Genomic DNA, 22,745 nt, shown 5'->3' on the forward strand with positions numbered 1-22,745 from the left:
GAAGGAGTATAGGACCTCACAAGTGTTAGCATATGCATAGTTGCTAAACCGCAGACTACTCTGTAAATAGCATCAGGTATATGAACTTAAAATGTGCTGCTGCAGAGAACCAGTATAATGATCTGAAAAGAGGATTGACATGTGTTTGTACTGGCTGGTTGAACATGAGATGTGCTGCTATATTTTGAATCATCATCTGTGGTTTGGTAGCACATGCTGTAGTCCTGCTAGTAGAGAATTGCAGTAAGTGAGAAGATCAATGCCTGGGACCAGAAGATGTGCTGCATTCTCAGATACGGTCTGATCTTTCAGATGTTATACAGAATGAATCTGCAAGAATGAGAGAGAGTTGTAACATGGTCAGGGAAGGATAACTGATCATTGAGGACCACCCAGAGGTTGCATACTGACTTGGCAGGTTTTAGCAATAATGAGCTGAGCTGACAAGAGATGGGGTGTTGAATAGATGGACTGGCTGAGATATCTAAGGAGGTCCATCTTTACAAGGCTGAGGTGGAGCTTCTTCTTCTTCTGCTTCTTCTTCCACTATAAGATACTAGTGAGACAGAGATTGTATCTACCATATGTTCCTCTGGAGGGAATGACAGGTACACCTGGGTATCATCAGCATGGTACTGATATGAGAATCATGGTACTGGATGATAGAGCCTAGTGAGGTGATGTACTAAGGATTGAGGAGATGACCCTGTACTGATCCTTGCGGCATTCTCATGCTTGCTTGATGCACCCTTTAAATCTCTCCTCATCAGTGGACACAATAAGATATGCCCAAGAGGTGGGATTCAGACCATCTAAGAACAGTCCCAGTAATGATAAGTTCAGAGTGTGTGGAAATGAGAATATGATTGTTGGTTGTGTCAGAGGAGGAGGAGAGTTCTAGAAAGATGAGGACGGATGACATTTGTAGCTCTAGCCAGCCATAACATGTCAACAACAGTCAGTAGAGCTGTCTCGGTGGAATGGCCCCTTTTCACTGTGGAACCGTTTACTAAAAGCTATCACAAAATGTTTATTATAATTAATTTACAACTAATGCACCCTTTATAATTTTTGCCTTGTCTTTTTCTTTTTAAACTGTTTATGGAACATTCTGTGTTGTTTAGAGCCTCTATAAATAATGTGTAGTTGCCCATTTTAATACCTTCCTTCCTATTATTTCTTTGTGTGGTTTATCTTCAGTGTTTGAAAGGTCTCCACAATTTCAGAGCTTCTGGGGACTATGACAATGACTGTAGCACACCACTGACGCCGCTTTGCACACAGTCTGAACAAGTTATTAAAGGTAACACGTTAGGTTTTTATCCCTACATTTCTTTTAAAAGCTGTTAATATTTTCTGATGAATGTTTATCTATTCCTTTCTCTATTGTCATAAACAATAAAAAGAACATTAAAGTTTATCTTTAGTATTTGTGTTCTTTTTCTCTAATATAATATGTCGCTAATGCCCCCTTTTCCCTAGACTACTCCACTAAAAATAGAATAAAAATGATTAATTATATTTTCATTTCACGCTGTATTCATTCTACATAGCTAAAAGTCAAAAACACTTCTATTAAGTCAGTGAAATTTAGAAACCTACATCTCTCTGGAAGTAAAATTTAAGATAGTGGTATCTACGTGCCCATTTTAGGTGCATTCACATATACTATGGGTAGCATGAATTAAGATAGCCATGTCTGTCCCTCCATCTGAAACAACTCAGCCCTCCGTGGACAAATTTTGTTGAAATATTGTGTACTTGTTCTACAAGAAAATTTGTCAAGACTGTTCAATTTTCGTTGCGATATGTTGAACAGGTCACAGTGTACACAGTTCTAAAATTTCAAAATCTCCCATTGAAAAGCATTGGTGAATTTATGAATGTGTCTATTTTAAAATTAAGAAATATTCTGTGCGACTTCAACTACGAATTAGCTTACTGATTTAATATGACCTTGACAGTTGTGACATCAACTTGTATATTGTGTATATTTTCCTCTTTTTCATCTCCGATAGCTGATGCTGGCGGCAAGCAGATTCCCTATACAAGTAAAAGAAGCATCAGCAGACTGCGTGTGCGGGTAGGAATTTGATGTCACAAGCTGCTTCAGTGCGTGCGGGACTGAATTCTCCATCAGCAAGTCCAGCGAGTCAGCAGATTGAGTGCAAGCCTATGAGAATGAGTGCATCAGCACCTCAGTCCTCCCGATACTTTTAAGTCGTAACAGGTAGTTAAATGATCTTCCTAAACATAAAAGTATAAAATGCAAGCAAGGAGAATAAAAAGTTATCTAGCGGTGAATGATTTACCCTGTGATGGTTTGCGCTAGAGCAAATAAACATTTCTTCAGTATTATCTTAGACTAAGCCTGCTTCACAGGGCCATTTCCTGCACTGTGAGTATAGTTTACTTTGGTGGTAAGACATCAAGGTGACAGGGACAGTCCCAATTTTAGGCTATGTGTCCCAATAAATAACTGAAGAATATCAAAATGCTGTGGCTTTAACAGGCTGCCCGTCTAATAAAACTTTGAATCGCCAAAACAAATATCCCAACAATATATTTAGAGCAGCATTTATAAAGGTCCAAGGGGGAAGCCAATACCCCATCACTTCACCCTCTTTTCGATACTAAATTACATATAATAGTGTGATCAAAATTCTTGATGGTGAAAGGTTGATTAAGAACTTGTGTTAAATTTGATCATGACAAGGTCCAAGAACCAGACACAAGCAAAGTATTGCCATTTGTTTGTTCCCACATCAAACACGGTGTAGAATTATATGTGTCCATTTGTGTTTTTTTATCTTCCCTCCATGCCCTGATGTCTTACTGATGATGATGAGATAAAGTAGGAATTAAACAAGTGCCACATTTACCTGATATCCATAATACAGTAGACATTTGCTATAGTAAATGCTTGCCTTTAACTTCCGTTAGTTCCTAACATTTGTCATAACTGAATAGCTTTACAAGTCACATTTTATAAAAATTACAATGGTCAGACATGCTCAAGTAATGAAGGAATTAATTACAAAAATTTTCTTTTATGGTTATGTTCACTGGCAATTACAAATTGTGTGTGGGGTGTTTGTGTGAGAGGGAATGGTCCCTGTGACAAACTAGCCTGTCCACACCTATTTTGAGCCATTTGCCCAATTCTAGTGAGATAGTCTTTGCCCCCTGAAATGGATTGAGAAGTTTGAGAAAGTTCTAGAACCTACCTGTTGAACTCAGTGCATAAAGGCCTACAGTCCCTTCACAGTCCTCAAATATACCTGAATATTATTCCATGCATACATTTTTTAACTTGCCTTAATTGAATTAGGCATATAGTGAATGTACTTTTTAGTGTGAAAAATTCCAAAAGCCAAAAAAACTTTCCTTTTAGTTTGCACAAATAGGAGAACACCAATTGGTGTTCTCTGTTCTGATAAGCTTTTGCTGTCTGTGCACAGGTTTAGATAGTTACTAGGGGGTTTGCCCCCCTGCTCTCTTCGCTTGCCAACCCCCTGACCTGCGCTACACGCCAACCACTTCGCGTCTCTACTGCTCGGGTTGTGAAGAGGGGGGATGAACACACCCCAAGGAGATGTGGTCGCTCCTCCGAAACCCCCTCTTAAACGGTGATACAATGGGAAGCAAATAAAGATTTTTTTTTTTTTTTTTTACCTCCTCTTTGCTCATTCAGCTGCTGGTTTGATGCTGCTGCCGTGCTACGTGATTTGCATCTCGTGCTGTGCTTCGAACATTTAAAAGCCTATACAGCAACTGTCCTTCTGTCTTTTATTTCTGGCCCCCAGGTGTGGTTAAATCTCTTGGCACAAAGTCTCGTCTCACGGGACGTGACTTCTTCATATTTTTAGTTTATAATTTAAAAACAGAATAAGAATCTGAAAATCTAATAACATCACATTAAAGTTTGATAAATTCTGAAAAGAATGATACCAAACATATATATATAGGTTTTAAAATAAGCCTGATTTAAAGCGTGACAAAAAAGTGACATAAAAATGCCACATAAAATCGTTGCACTTTTAGGATTTTATATATAGAGAGTAGCTTAACATTGTTGCTGTTGTCTGAATTTTCTAATTATGTTTACATGGCTGGCAAACCAGACTATGGTATAATTAGTGTACCTGCTCACATATGTGTTTTAGAAGTGTGAACCCTAGGAAAACAAACTAGCTTTTCAGAGCAACTTTCTGACTTTGTGCCGAGGTCAAAAGCTGGCTTAAACTTATGTTCGAACACACTGTGTATTCAAAGATAACAATGTCCTTCTGTAAACATCTTTTTACTGTATTGTTTTTTTAAATTTATTCTTCTTCCTCTTCATCACTTCAAACTTCTGTGTAGGAGTTGATGTGTCCGATCAACACTCTCCATACAGCTCAGTCCTGCACTTTCCTCCCCAGTCAGGCCTTTTTTCCTTCAAATCTTCTTTTACTTTATCTATCCACTTCTTCTTCAGCCTTCCCTACGTTCTCTTACCCTTGTTTCCATTTTTAAATTTTTTCCCCACATATTCATCCTCTTTCCTCATCAGATGTCTATACAACTTCAACCTACTTTCCTGTACTTTTTAGGATATCCCTCCTACTTTTTTTGCACCTCCGATTGTCTCATTTCTAATTCTGTGCTTCTTTATTACTCCACATATCCAATTCAACATTCTTATTTTTGCCACATCCAACTTCTTCTCACACACTCCTTTTTACTGCCCAGGTCTCAACTCATTGCTGGTCTTACCACTGCCTTAAAAACCTTACTTTAAACAGAACTCCTCATTTCTTCATCCAATTGTTCCATCTCTGTGAGTTATCTCTTGTTTTTTTAATTTGAAAATAAAAAAAACAACATTTTCAGTACATGGAGTAATACACCATTATAATTATTTTGCATATAGCAATATCAAATATAATATACCGGATGATTTTATTTTCCTTGTTTCATAGTCAATTAGGAACAGTAGTAACTACTAGACTGTTTTGTGGTTTAAAATGAGATTCAGGAGTGCAGATAACAGATTTCAATTGAGCATTGTGATGCATTCACTTTCTTTTCTGTTCACTTTTTCTTAATCATGTTGTACGCTAGTGCAATACATTAACGTTTCACAGCCATACTATGCATTTCATCCCATTTTCTGTAATTGTTTGGTTGGTTGTATAGCAAATGTATATTTTTATGCATATTTGTAATTGTTTGTTTGATTGTATAGCAAATGTATATTTTTATGCATATGATCTATATTGGGTACTGTTTCATACTGTTTTATGTTCAGTCTGACATTTTTATTGTACCACCATATTTAAACCTTATCTTAGCCACATGGGATTGACATTGAAGTCCGAGATCTTGTAGATGATTTAAAATTTGCTTAAACTCTCTGTTATATTAAATGTTTTAAGTTTGGCCCTTTTTTGAATAACTGTGTTTAATCATTGTGATATTTATCTGAGTGAATCTGGTGTTGGACTGACATCCCATCAATGGCTGGTTAAGGCATTGTACCATTTGTTGCAGGCATAAATTATGACTTAAAAGAGATCTTGCACTAGGAAAATGAGTTCAGAAATTGGGGGTACTGCATTAGATTGAAAACTCTAATACTGTATATTAAAAGCTAAAAAAGTTTAGAAATCACAGCTACTTTGTGTTAGTCTTATACTTTATAAATAGCAATCTTGTTTAATGTGCTATACCTGAAGCAGTGTATTTCAGTATCACTTTATACACTGCCTGGCCAAAAAAAAAGTTGCCACCTGGATTTAACTAAGCAAATAGGTACGAGCCTCCTTTTGGATAATTACTGCATGGGCGATTATCTTTCAGCTGGCAACAAGTTATTTAACCCCAACTGGTACAATGAGTTGCTTCTCATTTCTTAAAAAACCATGTCGAAAGACACATCTCGTGGTCGTGGAAAAGATGTTAGTCTGTTTGAGAAGGGTCAAATCATTGGCATGCATCAAGCAGAGAAAACATCTAAGGAGATTGCAGAAACTACTAAAATTGGGTTAAGAACTGTCCAACGCATTATTAAAAACTGGAAGGATAGTGGGGACCCATCGTCTGTGAGGAAGAAATGTGGCCGGAAAAAAATCCTGAATGATCATGATCGGCGATCACTTAAACGTTTGGTGAAATCAAATCGAAGAAAAACAACAGTAGAACTCAGGTCTATGTTTAATAGTGAAAGTAAGAGCATTTCCACATGCACAATGCGAAGGGAACTGAAGAGATTGGGACTGAACAGCTGTGTTCCCTGATGGCACGGGCATATTCCAAGATGACAATGCCAGGATTCATCGGGCTCAAATTGTGAAAGAGTGGTTCAGGGAGCATGAGACATCATTTTCACACATGGATTGGCCACCACAGAGTCCAGACCTTAACCCCATTGAGAATGTTTGGGATGTGCTGGAGAAGGCTTTGCGCAGCAGTCAGACTCTACCATCATTGATGCAAGATCTTGGTGAAAAATTAATGCAACACTGGATGGAACTAAATGTTGTGACATTGCAGAAGCTTATCGAAACAATGCCACAGTGAATGCGTGCCGTAATCAAAGCTAAAGGCGGTCCAACGAAATATTAGAGTGTGTAACCTTTTTTTTTGGTGGCAACTTTTTTTTTTGGCCAGGCAGTGTATTTGCTTTCTTTCAACCACAAAATTCAATTAGGTGGTTGTGCACTTACGTCTGCATAAATGTAAATGCACACTGGCTGAAAATCAGACTGCATTTAATTGGTTAAATGTACTGGCTGTTTCAGAAGGTGTGTACATGGTCATAATCATGTGCATTAAAATACTGTATTTATCAAATAAAATGTAAGCATGTTGGTCAAAAATGAGCATAATCCTGCTTACATTTGTAGATGCATCTGACAAAGAAATAATCCCCATTGTTTTGCTTGATTAAATAGAATTAAATTACTCATGTCTTACCGTTTTGCTTTTCTAGGAGGGGCCAGCATAATTCAGTGCCACATTCTAAATGACAAGAGACACATACTTACCAAAGACACCAATAACAATGTGGCATATTGGGATGTTCTTAAAGTGAGTACTGCTGGGTTATTACGCCTGTTACAAAAACCTCTCTCAAAATAAAGTTCCCAAATGTATTATGTATTCTTTTTACAGGCCTGCAAGGTAGAAGATCTTGGGAAAGTAGAGTTTGATGAAGAAATTAAAAAAAGATTCAAAATGGTTTATGTGCCAAATTGGTTCTCAGTTGATCTGAAAACTGGGGTGAGTTAATATTTTTGATGAATTGGCAATAAATTATAGAATATTCAGATGGTTAAAATTTCAGCCTTTGCCTTTTAAAGCGAGGTGGTTATATTTTCCACATTCATTCATGGATGCTTCATTTTATAACTGCTTTTTCCTTATTGTTTTTGATTTTGTTCAAAAATCTGTAGTTTGTTTAACCATTCATTTTCTTGGTTTAGCCAATTTCGCTGATAAATCACCAAATACTTTTCTGATACTTTTTCAGTCTTTGTTATGAGTCTTTTTTTATAAATCCTTTCAGCAATTCCATCCATGTCAGGTTTTAGTTACACTTTGGCCTCACTTCCCTCTACTTCTGCATCAATCTTTAATCCCAACACTACGGCCTTAATCACTCAAACATAATGTTTCACCTTCATCAGCCATGATTCACTCCCATACACCCTACAGTTATTTTTATGGCATACTAACACTTTTGCCCTCAATATCAGAGAGATTATCTTTCAGAAAGTAGAATGGCAGCTATAGGACAACTTTATACACATTTGCCTTTGCTTCCACCACATAGTGTGCATCTTCAGCTGCATTCACAATGTCACATGATTTCCTTCCTTTGTCTGAAACAACTGACTAGTTTGTGGTTCACCTCTCACACACATTTGACAGAGAGTCACACTTGCAACCTCAAGCTTTTATTTAAAAAATAAATAAATTAAACATTCCTGGGCACCATTCATGCTTTTCCATTTATTATTCTCACCGTAGGTACTAACCATGCTAAAAATTTAACACTTGCAGCACTATCTTAGATGGTTTCTACAGATATCCACATGCACAAGTCAGCTTCTTTTCTTCCATGTTGATTTTCTGTAGTTGTCTCATGATAGATTATGTTCATTATTCCTTTCTGAGGCATGCAACCAAACTGCATGTCATTACATGCAAGTGACTTTGTTATTACTTTCTCTCACACTCTCAACTGCCTTCACTGCTTTCTCCAGTAGCTTGACCTTTTGACAAAAACCTCAGACAATTCATGAATACCTTCATCTACTTCCTAATTCTTCTTGTTTTATTTTTTGCAGTATTCTTTGTGATTTTTAACATATTCCTCTTCCCTTCCTTGTTTTCCAGCTCATTGGAATATGGTTGATTCTTTTTTAAACTACTTCTGTAGCATTTCCATGTAGCACACAATTTAAAAGTAGTTTATCTAGTAGAAGAGTAAACCAGAGAAGTTCAATGGGATTCTTCAAAGTAAGAACACAGTTTAGTTTGTTCTTTTAAGAAGTATAGTAGATGTAGTAATGGTAGGTGCTGCCGTGAGTGGCAGCCTTTCCAGCAGCTCCGTGTACAACTTTATATTTCTACCATTTTCTTACTACTTGGACATGGATTTTTACATGCCGAGACTCGTCTATTCAGGTAGTCAACTTCAAGTGCTGAAAACAAAGACCCGTGCCAGTGTGGTTCTCTATGTACCTGAAGAGGTAAGAAGGTGGTATCGTGGCAGCAGAGCCGACGCTAAGCTAAAGGTTAAACAGTTAGAGATAAATTGGTGATACAAGCCTTCGGTGCCTTTTGTGATCCTGGGAAATGTGAACTCACTACCAAATAAAATCGATGAACTGGCTGTGCTCGTTAAAAATGTCAGGACCTACAGAGAATGCAGTTTGTTGTGTTTTTGTGAAACGTGGCTAACGACTAGCATCCCAGATGCTAATGTGGAGCTACCCGGGTTTAGCACAGTTAGAGCGGACAGAGACGCAAATACCTGCAGGAAGCGGAAAGGAGGAGGACTCGCTCTCAATGTGAATACAAGGTGGTGCAACCCTGGACATGTAAACGTCAAAATCTCCACTTGCTGCAGGGACATCAAACTGTTGGCTGTAAGTCTGCGTCCCTATTACTTGCCCAGTGAGTTTAGACACGTCATTGTTGTTATTGTTTACATCACTCCTTGGGTGGATGTGGAGATAGCGGGTGATGTCATCCACGCCACTGTTGCTAAACTACAAACACAGCACCCCGAGGCGCTTGTGCTAATCACTGGAGATTACCATGTGACACTGGACAAAACATTACCTACCTTCTCCCAGTATGTGGATTGTAACACCTGGGAAAATAGGACTATTGACCTACTGTATGGAAATGTTAAAGACGCATACAGCACCACCCCGCTGCCTGCGCTTGGGAAAGCAGATCATAACCTTGGTTCTGCTTCAGCCTCACTACAAACCAAGAGTGAGGGAGCTACCTCCAACTACACGCTCATTCAGGAAGTGGTCGCCTGAGGCAGAGCAGGCTCTGAGAGACTGCTTTGAACTACGGACTGGGATATCCTGCAGGGATCATATAATGAGAACATTGAGGAGGTTGTTGACTGCACTACTGACTACATCACCTTCTGTATGGACATTGTAGTTCCAGTAAGAACAGTACGCTGCTATGCTAACAACAAGCCATTAGTTACAAGTGACATCAAGGGCCTTTTGAAACAGAAGAAAAGGGCTTTTAAAGGCGGTGATCAGCATGAGCTCAAGCGCATGCAGAAGGAACTCCGAGTCCAGCTCAGGGAGGCGAAGGAGCAGTACAGGAAGAAGCTGGAGCAGAAGTTGCAGAATAACAGCATGAAGGAAGTGTGGGATGAGATGAAGATCATCACTGGCTGCAGCTCGAAGCGGGGTGCCACCATCGAGAGAGAAGTGGAGAGAGCAAACCAGATGAACAACTTCTTTAACAGGTTTGACCACCCTAACCCACACTCACCTCGGAGTACTGCACCCTCTACCCATCCTTCTACTGATACCAGCATAGGAGAGAGCTTCCCCCCACCCACAATTACAGCAGCCCAAGTAAGCAGAGAGCTGAGGAGACTTTGTGCCAGCAAAGCAGTGGGTCCAGATGGAGTATCACCATGACTGCTGAAGGCCTGTGCGCTGGAGCTGGGGAGTCCTCTACAGTGCATCTTCAACCTGAGCCTGGAACAGGGAAGAGTCCCGAGGCTTTGGAAAACATGTTACATCACCCCAGTCCCAAAGGTATCACGTCCTAGTGAGCTGAATGACTTCTGGCCTGTTGCCCTGACATCACTTGTGATGAAGACCATGGAGCGGCTGCTGCTTCACCACCTGAGGCCACAGGTCCTCCACGCCCTCGACCCTATGCAGTTCGCATGCCAGGAGAAGGTGGGAGTGGAGGATGCCATCATCTACATGCTACACTGATCCCTCTCCAATTTGGACAGAGGCTGTGGTGCTGTAAGAATTATGTTTCTGGACTTCTCCAGCGCCTTCAGCACCATCCAGCCTCTGCTCCTTAGGGGCAAGCTGACAGAGATGGGAGTAGATTCATACCTGGTGGCATGGGTCATGGACTATCTTACAGACAGACCTCAGTATGTGCGTCTCGGGAACTGCAGGTCTGACATTGTGGTCAGCAGCACAGGAGCGCCGCAGGGGACTGTACTTTCTCCGGTCCTGTTCAGCCTATATACATCGGACTTCCAATGCAACTCGGGAGTCTTGCCATGTGCAAAAGTTCGCTGACAACAGTGTTATCGTGGGCTGCATCAGGAGTGGGCAGGAGGAGGAGTATAGGAACCTAATCAAGGACTTTGTTAAATGGTGCAATTCAAACCACCTACACCTGAACACCAGCAAAACCAAGGAGCTGATGGTGGATTTTATGGGGTCCCAGGCCCCTCCCGGACCCTTTGAATATCAGAGGTGACTATGTGCAGAGGGTGCAGACCTATAGATACCTGGGAGTGCAGCTGGATGATAAACTGGACTGGACTGCCAATACTGATGCTTTGTGCAAGAGAGGACAGACCTGACTATACTTCCTTAGAAGGCTGGCGTCCGTCAACATTTGCAATAAGGTGCTGCAGATGTTCTATCAGACGGTTGTGGCGAGCGCCCTCTTCTATGCGGTGGTGTGCTGGGGAGGCAGCATAAAGAAGAGGGATACCTCACGCCTGGACAAACTGGTGAGGAAGGCAGGCACTATTGTAGGCATGGAGCTGGACAGTTTGACATCTATGGCAGAGCGACGGGCACTGAGCAGGCTCCTGTCAATCATGGAGAATCCACTGCATAGTATCATCTCAAGACAGAGGAGCAGCTTCAGCGACAGACTGCTGTCACTGTCCTTCTCCACTGACAGACTGAAGAGATCATTCCTCCCCCACACTATGCGACTCTTCAATACACCCTTAAACGTTAGCACTACAAGATTATTCTCTATTACTAGGGGGCTTTGCCCCCTGCTCGCTTCGCTCGCCAACCCCTGTGTTTGGTTAATTGGATATACAATTTTACATTTTTTTTTTGGAATTGTTTCAATTTCATTATTTTCACTTTTACTTTAAAGCTTCATTAAAAACAATATATTTTGGAGACACATTGTGACAACGCAACGTATAACTGCCCGTGAATGAATATTGTTTCTGTTTCTGTAATAAATAATCCGTGTTTTTCTGTTTGTCCCTGTGATTTATTGATTGTCATAGCAAAAGCTATTCTCACGGTAAACTGTAAACATTTTACTACTAATGGCATATCACGATCTCCTTTGGTGTGTAATAATGTTCGCGGAATATATATATCACCTTTCTTTTTGCCTGTTAAAATTTGCATCGCTTCTCCGAGATCATCAATATACACCCGACCGAATTGTGTACTCTTTGAAATTTAACTTGTTGTTCCTTTAACTGTTGTGGGACCACAGATTCTCATAGCATATGGTCCATTATTGTGTAAATCCACGTTTTGTCCATTGAATGATGCGAATGCGAAAAGGCTTTGTTGTCTACTCTTTTTTTCAGACCTCAATTTGTCCTGGTATTTTTTCAATTACACCTGGTTCTGATGATTAATCACCTTTTGTTTGTGGTAATGCAATCGTTTCTATCTTTTCTTTGATACTGTAGTGACTGACATGATAAAGTGTCACAAAAGTTTTACTTGAACAATCGCTGACTTCCTAACCCCAAACACAACTTTCTAGCACCCTCTCCAACGCCCCCCACACCGCATCAAATCAATACCCCGCTATCAGTCCTCCGTGCTGTACTCTGCCTTCCCTCAATCGGACCTAACAGTCACTTAAAACCAAAAAGCCCTCAACCTGGCTGGGACGCTACAATACTTTTGAATTTCACTGCTTTCATATTCTATACCTTTCTCTGTATGTGTATCGCGCCATCGTTTGTTTGAGCTTTTCAAATTCCACTACTTTCATAATCTCTTATCTGCCTTTTTTTCTCTCCAATGCCTTTGGGTCTCTATTCTCCATATTGTCCTTATACGCTTTATATGCGCTGAGAGCACATGATTTGTGTGTACTATGTGCTTTTACACGATTGATTATTTTTCGATGGGTGTGCTCTTATATATTCCGTACTATCTTTGTGGACCTTTACGGACCCCGTAGTGTGTTACGTTTGACTCTGGGGTGCAGTGCAGAAGCCTCTTTTCTGTGTGGCTATGTCGTTAGCTATGGGCGCGTTGTTTATCCAGGTGGGCTCGTGTTTGTATATCCGTCAGTCGAGCTCGTTCGTTTTGAACCCGTGCCTGCTTTGCTTCCGCAATTTTCAGACGCGCGTTGTAGGTGCCTGCGTTCATTGATTTTATCCAGGTGGGCTCGTGTGTGTATCGTTGAGCTGTATTGTGTTTGAATTTGGTGTAAAGCGTTCAGCGGTTTGTACAATCCCAAGCAGCACATTATTCCTAACTTCACTCCACAGTAGTGTCACTCACAATATGGCGGTGACGCCTGCTGCTATTTCCGTTAGTTGAGCTGTACGCGCCTGTGCAGTACGTCTCATGGTCCCATCGCCGTGTACCTGCGTCCATGCCATCCGGTTTACCATTCTCAGTTAGTAATATGGATACCTGCCGTGCACTCTCTCCACCTTGCTTTTTTTTTTTTTTTGTTTACTTTCACTGCGGTTTTATTGCTCTTTAATTAATATTGTTTTTATCAGTATGCTGCTGCTGGAGTATGTGAATTTCTCCTTGGGGATTAATAAAGTGTGTGTGTGTGTCTGTGTGTCTGTCTGTCTGTCTGTCTGTCTATCTATGCTAAGCATGAGTGTTATCAGTCATGGCACTGGCTGTGGTAGTGCAATGATGTGTTTAGGCAGTGTGTTTTGCGCTTGGACACTCATTGACTTGGCATGACAGCGGTTTTTATTTTTTCTTGTCATTCATGTACAGCTATAACAATTTTGTGTCTTCTCAGTTATCAGTCACAACAGTGGCAGATGAAGTCAGAGTTGTGAACAAAGTCAGTCCCTGTGCTGTAGCACTGTTGATACTATTCACCAGACCCCATGAGGAATACCATCCATCCATTTTCCAACCCGCTGAATCCAAACACAGGGTCACAGGGGTCTGCTGGAGCCAATCCCAGCCAACACAGGGCGCAAGGCAGGGAACCAATCCCGGGCAGGGTGCCAACCCACCGCAGGACACACACACACACCCACACACCAAGCACACACTAGGGACAATTTAGAATCGCCAGTCGACCTAACCTGCATGTCTTTGGACTGTGGGAGGAAACCGGAGCGCCCGGAGGAAACCCACGCAGACACGGGGAGAACATGCAAACTCCACGCAGGGAGGACCCAGGAAGCGAACCCAGGTCTCCTAACTGCGAGGCAGCAGCGCTACCACTGCGCCACCGTGCCGCCCCTATGAGGAATACCTCCCTTAATTTATTTTCTGTTTCAAATTTCCTACAATGTATTAAATACAAATACTTTTTATATGATGGCTACTGAAGCACAGATGTGATTGCTATTTCAGGAAGTGTGCAACATATGCAGGAAATCAAACAAAACCCATGTTCATTTTACTAAATGAAGAAATAAATGCACATTATGCCTAACAATATGATTGTGCAATAAAGAAGTGGATGATTAAGTACATTTTAGAAATCATTCTTTTTTTGTTTTCTCCCAACCTCCTCCAGTTTTATCCCCTTATATGGTAAAGCATATCTTTGTTTTTAAATGCCTTAAAGTGTAAATGATCACATTTAGAATAGAACATGTATGACTTTGGCATCAGCTGAGAATAATATGAGTACATGCTTACTTTTAGAATATCAATCAATCGAACGTTGCAATCAAGTTCATTGGGCCACATGTTCAGGGCATGCAACAAATTAACATAATTTTGGACCAAAATCTTTAAATGCCTATCAGACAGCCTTGGTGTCACAATCCCTCCTAATCCACTAACAGCTGTGTTTGGTGGGTTCCCAGATGGGCTTAAAGTGAAGAAGGACAAACAAACTGTAATCGCCTTTACTGCACTATTAGCTTGTAGACTTACCTTACTGAACTGGAAGAATCCTAACTCACCTCTTTTAAGTCAGTGGGTAACTTATGTTATGTGTTATCTGAAATTGGAAAAAATCACATTCTCACTTATAGGATCTGTACAAATCTTTTTCAAAACCTGGCAGCATCTAATCAATAACATTTTAGAATACTGTAAGCATTTAAATTGAGGAAGTGGATTCTCTCCCCTCTTTTTTATTCTATTTATTTTTATTCATATATTAATTTAGTTATTTACTTATTTTTACTAGCTTAAAGTTTTACTCTGCTGGCCTAGCTCTCTTTCTCATGGGTGGGGATTGATGTGTTTCGGACGTAGTTTTGTTAAACTTGACTTGCTTGTATGGAATGTTATTTGATTTTAATAAAATAAATAAAATGTTTAAAAAGTATAGAATATCAATCAATATATGAAAAGTTAGATGATAGTTCAACTACATTATTGCAATTTCTGTCAAAGCAAGGGAAATTTGGTTTCTGTAGTTGGAATGAACATACTGGGTTTGAATTAAACAAAATTAAAAAATAATAATCAATGATGCCCTTGCAACATCATTAACTGCCACGATCCCCATTTGGGGATCATGTACTTTAAACCGGGACGAAATCTTTCTCCAAACCAGCCAAGAGTCATGTTCCTGTTGATATCAGAACCTCTGGAACTGGTCACTACATTGAACGCACAGAAATGGGCAAACAAAGGAAGTGTGCAGTGTGTAAGACTAACGCAAGAAAACAGTGCTGTAAATGTAATGTTGGACTACATGTTGAGTGTTTTCCAGTATGGCACCAAAACTAGGTAGTATGTGTCATGATCCCCATTTGGGGATGGCCAAAATTTTGAAATGTTGGAAAAAGTACAAATGTTGAGATTCAAAATATATGTTTTCCTTATTAAGCAGATGTTAATCTATAACAAAAAAGTGAAAATATTCGGGGAAAAAAATTTGGCAGTTAATGGTTAAACAAAAAAAAAAAAAAAATAGGTTGATCAAGAAAAAATAATACCAGCTTCACAAAAATTGTACTAGGAATGATGTGATGCATTTTTCTGAGCTACAATTTATATTGTGCATTTCTCAGTACTTTCATCGGTACTAAACAATTCTTTACAGTCTGATTCAGGTACATGGTCTAACTTTTTAATAAAACACAACATTAAATGAAACAGTGTAGTATTTATTTTCTTATACATTTTATTAGTGCTGTCAGGTTGCATGCAGTATTTTAAAACTAATGAAAATGGCAATAATAAAGTGAATTCCATTATTGTCTCTTTCATCTTTTTTGTACATACACAACAAAGTGTTACTAATTTTAAAAATGAGTTGCTTTTACAGTCTGATGCATATATTTTTTAACATGTTGTTTTTATTATATACAATTTTTTAAATTTCAGTACAATTTTTTACTCCTTATCACCAACCCTAGATCAGTGCTGGCAATGTTTCCAGCAAGTGGAGATTTTAAATATATAACTTGTGTTGTACTTGTTATTCTAGATGCTGACAATCACCCTGGATGAAAGTGACTGTTTTGCTGCCTGGGTTTCTGCAAAGGATGCTGGATTTACCAGTCCAGATGGATCAGATCCAAAATGTAAGACTTGCTGTGTCAAGTATAGATTTGTAAATTAGGCACTTTGGAAGAACAGTGGCATTCAGCCTAATGAAAGTACGATAGTCATTTCCACTAACAAAGTAAATGTGCTTCTTGTCTTTTCTTTAAAGTTTCTCTTTCTTAGAGGCTGCCCTAAATACTGATTAGGGTTTAGGACTCAAACTGAAGAATGTATGTTTTGTTTTTTTTTTGTTTTTTTACTTATGATTTTGTAGAATATGCCTGTGCTTGAAAGCATTATTACAGTGGAATAATGAAACAACAATTGTTGTTATTTCAATGCTTGGAAATCCTTAATAACAGGTTGTGATTTAGCAGGACCCCAGGCTGATTTGCCTGCTGTTCTCTACATCCTTCTGTAAAAGATGTTGTAACATCCCTAGTATCTATCCTGACATTCAGTCTAGCAAATTGATTTACACAAAAAATAAATACTCTATAAATAGCTTTAAAAGGACCTACTGATGGAGATATAGATCAAGAAGATTCAGCTATAGAAGATAAATACATGATCGGACAAGTTGTGATCAGAAAGTTTGACATCTGAATGTTTGCATTTAAAATGCATTATTGTAGCAAGGAGACAGGAGAATGTTCATTGAATCTGTATCAACTAACGGGGAATTGTGAGCCAATATGAGCCAAATTATTTTTTTATTTTGTTATATGTTTTACTGTGTGAGTTTTGGTTTAGGTCACACATTGTGACAACTTTTTCCCTCTTTTTGGCTTTTATGTAATCTATTAATTCTTCCAAATCAACTTTAAATTCCATGCAAATACCTCTTTTTATAAACACTAATAACAGAACAAGTAGAGGATGAATGTTAGCTCAGGACCTGCTTTTGGAGTCTGTCTTGTTGAGGCTTTTTTGAGACCTGAACCTCTGCTGCTGAGCAAGGATCAGCTTTAATGATTTATTTATTTTTTCTTCAGTTTAGGCCAGGAATGGGCTGCATCGGCCCTGGAGCGCTGCAGTGCCTGCAGGTTTTTGTTTCAAGCCAGTTTCTCAATGAGAACTCAATTATTGCTGATGAAGCATTTATTGCTCAAGTGATATTTTGGTGCTTCATTTTAGTGGTCTCTCTTGTTAAGGTTCCCCACAGGATTTTACATTTATCCAATAAGTTATAATAATAGCATTGTAAATTTGGTTTTACATCCACAGCTTTCAGACTTGGAAGTAAACTGTGCAACCCAATCAAAATCCACTCGGACAAGGAAAGACATGCAGCTTCTGTCACAGACATACACACACACACAACACACACTATGACCAGGCCATGATTTGAAATCAGTACTCGATCAGTAAGGCATCAGTACTAACCATTGTGCCATTCTGTCTTCTTTAAGAAAACAGATAATAATTTAACTTTATGTTTTTGTATTCTGCATTCTGAACATGCATCAAATCAAATGTGTTATTGTGTGCTGCAAAAGTAGTGTTTTAAAAAGATCAAGTTGAAAAGAACAAGTTACTAAACACAAAATGATAAGCTAAGTGTAGTATCCAGTCTCCGTGTTAGCTAATGTCTTGGGTTTTCTGCAGTTTTCTTGCATAAACGAGCAAGAATTAAAATGAGTACAGTCGTGCGCTGACTTATTGCTCCAGTTGGGACTGGCCATTTGTCCACTATCAGTCAGAATTTGTACAGGTCATTGTAGTTTAAGCAGGTGACTGGTACACAATGTTTAACTGCCGGTACAGAGTGGCACAACCTGATATTTCACGGACCCGGCATGTGGCCTCTGGAAGGCAGTATTTCTCAATAATTTGGATTGTGTTACTGGTGGGATGCGAGTTACCCTCATTGGTTTCTGAGTGTGTCGCGGTGAATCGCCATAAGTGATCAGCAGGGCTGTTTGATATGTTTTGTCATTTCACAGTGAGCTCATTTTACCAAGGTAGACTGCTGATTGCACTCATTTTACCAAGGGTGCGATTTGCAGTTGCAGCTAGTCAGGCATCAGTGAGTTTAAAAAGGCAAAACTGGGGTGAGGCACCATAAAGGTTGAGAAACACTGGTATAAGGAAGGTGGTGCGGGCCACATACATAAGAAATCACTGTTCGAAAGAAACCTTAAAGAGTCCCTCCAAGAGAAAACAGCCTGTGAAATAATAATAATAACGAAAGATTAATTACTACGGCTGGTTCTGGCAATCTCTAGAACATTTTTACCCGACTGTTTTGAACTAACTGCCTCAGCTTGGTTGAGAATTGCTGCTTGACTGTACTCAGGAAGTACAAAATGTGGCTGTAGATCATTTGGTCATACAGAAAACCCAAACTACCCAGCCCTTCTTTGGTATTAGTCAAAAATCTTATTGTGTAAAATGCAGTGTTTTTTTTAATTGTTGTTTTTAGCATAGTAGCCTATTGTAGAAGCACGCAATACAATGTCAATTATGCCTTCTCTGACACCATTTAATAGATCAGTGATTTCTCAAAAACAATAAGTTTTATATAAACAATAGGTTTGTAGATAAACATAATTTTTTCCTTTTTGTTTTTCCTTTCTTAGTGAACCTTGGAGGTCTCCTACTTCAGGCTTTGTTAGAATACTGGCCTCGAACGCACATCAACCCAATGGATGAAGAAGAGAATGAAATTAATCATGGTATGTGAGGGATGGAGCCATATGTTTTGTAACCTATATGCATGATTTACACTGCCGGTCAGAAGTTTTAGAACACCTCAGCTTTTTCAATTTTTATGGAAATGCATGCAGTTTATTGTCATAATAGTTCATGAAATCAAGGCATAGAACAAATAAACAATGGCAAGTAAAAAAAAATAAGTCAAGGAATTAAGTGTACAAAATTTTCTTCAAATTTTTGATTCATCAAAGTAGCCACCTTTTGCTGATATAACAGTCAAACTGTAGTAACCTTTTTGATTTAAGAATGCCAGTCACTCTGTGTGCGTCACCAATTCTGCCCCCAGCAAAAGAACCCCAGACCATCACAGTTCCTCCTCCATGTTTGACAGCTGGTGTTGCTTACTGATAAACCATCCTTTCACCAACTCGACAGCATACAAACACCCTGCATGATGAACCGATGATTTCAAATTTTGATGCATCAGTTCATAAGACTTTCTTCCAGTCTACAGTAATCCACAGCCGGTATTTCAAGGCCCTATTTTTGTCCTTTAATGCATGTCTTTCTTTCTGCCACTCGCTCTATCAAATCTGCAGCACAAAGTCTCCTCTTCACAGTAGAAACACAGACTTGCTTTTTTCGATCTGCACTGTTAAGCTGTGCTTGAAGCTGTTGTGCTGTGAGGCGCCTGTGATCACGCAGGTCTTCTGATTGGGTTTGCCAGATTTCTTCCTTCCAGTTGCCTTTGGATTGTGTAGGATACCACACTTACCGACACTTGGATTTTTTTTATTTTTGCAGTTTTTCTAAATGAAGGGTCTGTACTTCTAAGGGTAAAAATGCTCTGTCTCATTTAATTTGTTAGTTGCCATTTTCTTGCCACTATCACTGGAATTTACATCTTTCTTGGGTGTAAGAGGTTGTAGTAGCACAGTCTGTTCCATTTAAAACAGACAGAAGGTTTTTAAATAATCAACAGACGTTGGGACACATGCAGATTGTTTGCTTCAACTTAAAAGGCTTCATTTACTTAGGTTGTGACCTGTTATTTTCTTACCTGAAGAAGGTCCATTTGTAATATTCTGATATTTCTGTTTTTTAGCTTTTGCTAACCTAAACTTTAAATTTAAACATCTGGTAGTTCATTGCTTTTCACCGTTTTAGGTCATATATTGCATTTCAACTGATTAAATTTGAAGAAAAATCTAGGTGTTCTAAAACCTTTGAGTGGTAGTATAAATGTGAAAATAATGACAGGTGGTGATAGCAGATTCTCTCTTTGTGAATGTTACAGTAAATGGTGAACAAGAAAACAGAGTTCAGAAGGGAAATGGGTACTTTCAGGTGCCACCTCACACTCCTGTCATATTTGGTGAAGCAGGAGGAAGGACTCTCTTTAGGTATGTATGAATAGGAACTCAGAAAAATGCCCTTAATTGTGGCCATTACTGTGTTTATAAGTTACTTCACATGAGCAGCATCAGTGAAGTGGCTCTCATAACAGATAAAGTAGTTTGTTACTGCCCAATGTTGAACTGTCAGTCTTAGCAATACTGTACTATTAGCTAATTTGCTCTTGTTTTACAGTTTAATTCAGTAGCATTAATTAATCTTTGCAACATAGTTTGACCCTAAAAATACATCCCCCTATATTTGAAGCACAATGGAGTACGATATAAATGGGTGGCATAGTGTTTAGACTACACATTAATAGAAGAGATGAAACTGGACATAAGATGGTTTGGAGTGTTTAACGTACAAGAGCTAAAATCAGAAAGAAATTCAGTTAAATTAAAAAGAGGTATAATTTAAAGGCAGTGTATAGTCATCAAACCTTGTATAGTATGAAAATGATTTAACAACTATTTATCTACCCACTCAAAATGTAATAATGTGGGGGAAGTGGGAAGAATAATGAGTATATACACCTTATAGGGAAAAGGCACTTGACTGAATCTTCTGATTTATATGCTTCTCAATACATTGTGATGTTGCAATATTTTGAATCAGCATTTTTTAGAATTCTTTTTTTAATTGAATCTTGTGTATGTTTGTTTTTCCTTTACTTTTTATTAGATTATTGTGTCGAGATTCAGGGGGAGAGACAGAGTCTATGCTTCTCAATGAGACTGTTCCACAATGGGTAATTGACATCACTGTGGATGTAAGTTTAATAAATGATCTTGGCGTAACTAACAAAATTAGCACCAGTATTCATTGGAATGATTCATATCTCATGAAATTACATTTTTCTGTTTTATGAGCCATTTACTATATGGGTATGCCTTAAATTAAATAGACAAGTAGCAGTAAACAGTATACCGATTTAAAAGAATTTGTGAAAGCAAAGAGCATAACTTTTTGAATTATGTTTTAGATGGGGGAAGGACAGAGGATGTTCTTTGCAGTTAAGATAAAGTAAAATGTAGTTGGTGCAGTTTGCTTAATAAATGTGTCAACAATTTCATATCTGACATGAATGCCGATTGATAGATTTGAGTATCATGTTAGTTGTAAGACACAGCTCTCCTGAATTGTAGTAGGTTGGTATGAGAGTATTATGTTATTTGTGAGAATGACTTAGCTGTTGGCTTACAAACAATTAAGTTATACAAAGTTAGGCAGCAGGATCAGTTACCAGAAATGTTTAGACCTGCCAACTTATGGAGATGAATGGCTGACAGGTCTGGGCAGCTGTATTGTGAGGAGAAGGGAGGACCTCAGTAGATTGTAAAGGACATGCACTTACATTAGTATGCAAAGAAAAGTGAACCATTCAACTGTGGGGTCTTATTTAGTAAATGAGATGTTGAGAAAGTTTCAGAGAAAAACCCAGAATATACATGACCTTTGTGAAAAGCCAATGCAGGTGAACATGCTGGATTGCAAATCAGGAGAAAGCATCTTAGGTTTTACTGTGGGAGGCAGTAAGTAAAGTAGTGAGTGGCGTGGTCTATGTATGTATGGATGTTGGCGTTGATGTCATTTTATGAAGTATAAACCGTGATCATGTAGTGGACTTCTAAGACCGTTCCTTCCTGCAGTGCTAATATAAGTCAAAGCAGTGGGATTGAATGCTTGTGAAATCAACCACTTCTGTCCTTTCTTTAGTTTGACTGATAGATTTTTTTTTTCATATTTGTATTGCCGACTTTTGTGTGGTAAGTGGTAAAAAAAAAGTCAAATTTAAATGCACTAAATGTGAAACAAATTTAAAAAAATACTTTTTCTTCCCATAATCTTTCTTCTACAGTGGTGCCTTGTACTTTGAACTTAATTCATTTCAACTGTGAATTGTTGGGAATCCAAATCCGTTTACCCCATTAGAAATAATGAAAAGTGAATTAATCCGTTCCCAGACCCTAAACAATACCCATTTCGATAAACGTATACAGCTTCTTCTTCTTGTTTCGGCTGCTCCCGTTAGGGGTCGCGACAGCGGATCACCTTCTTCCATATCTTTCTGTCCTCTGCATCTTGCTCTGTTAACACCCATCACCTGCATGTCCTCTCTCACCATATCCATAAACCTTTGCTTAGGCCTTCCTCTTTTTCTCTTGCCTGACAGCTCTATTCTTAGCATCCTTCTCCCAATATACCCAGCATCTCTCCTCTGCACATGTCCAAACCAATGCAATCTCGCCTCTCTGACTTTGTCTCTCAACCGTCCAACTTAAGCTGACCCTCTAGTGTACTCATTTCTAATCCTATCCATTCTCGTCACACCCAAAGCAAATCTTAGCATCTTTAACTCTGTTACCTCCAGCTCTGTCTCCTGCTTTCTGGTCAGTGCCACCGTCTCCAGCCCATATAACATAGCTGGTCTCACTACCGTCCTGTAGACCTTCCCTTTCACTCTTGCTGATACCCGTCTGTCACAAATCACTCCTGACACTCTTCTCTGCCCATTCCACCCTG

The 22,745-nt window shown here is 39.1% G+C and overlaps 1 protein-coding gene across 1 annotated transcript in view; it reads left to right on the forward strand.

The window, feature by feature from the left end:
- The window catches only part of wdr48a (WD repeat domain 48a), a 60,899-nt gene that overhangs the window by 26,391 nt on the left and 11,763 nt on the right, over positions 1 to 22,745 (forward strand). The window contains exons 10-16 of the mRNA XM_028804166.2: positions 1,201 to 1,303; positions 6,977 to 7,074; positions 7,159 to 7,266; positions 16,108 to 16,204; positions 18,749 to 18,844; positions 20,122 to 20,227; positions 20,904 to 20,991. Of these exons, the coding sequence (XP_028659999.1) occupies positions 1,201 to 1,303; positions 6,977 to 7,074; positions 7,159 to 7,266; positions 16,108 to 16,204; positions 18,749 to 18,844; positions 20,122 to 20,227; positions 20,904 to 20,991 (696 nt within the window). The remainder of the gene's footprint in view (positions 1 to 1,200; positions 1,304 to 6,976; positions 7,075 to 7,158; positions 7,267 to 16,107; positions 16,205 to 18,748; positions 18,845 to 20,121; positions 20,228 to 20,903; positions 20,992 to 22,745) is intronic.

This window comes from Erpetoichthys calabaricus, chromosome 6 (assembly GCF_900747795.2).
Source record: "Erpetoichthys calabaricus chromosome 6, fErpCal1.3, whole genome shotgun sequence".
Lineage (NCBI taxonomy): Eukaryota > Metazoa > Chordata > Cladistia > Polypteriformes > Polypteridae > Erpetoichthys > Erpetoichthys calabaricus.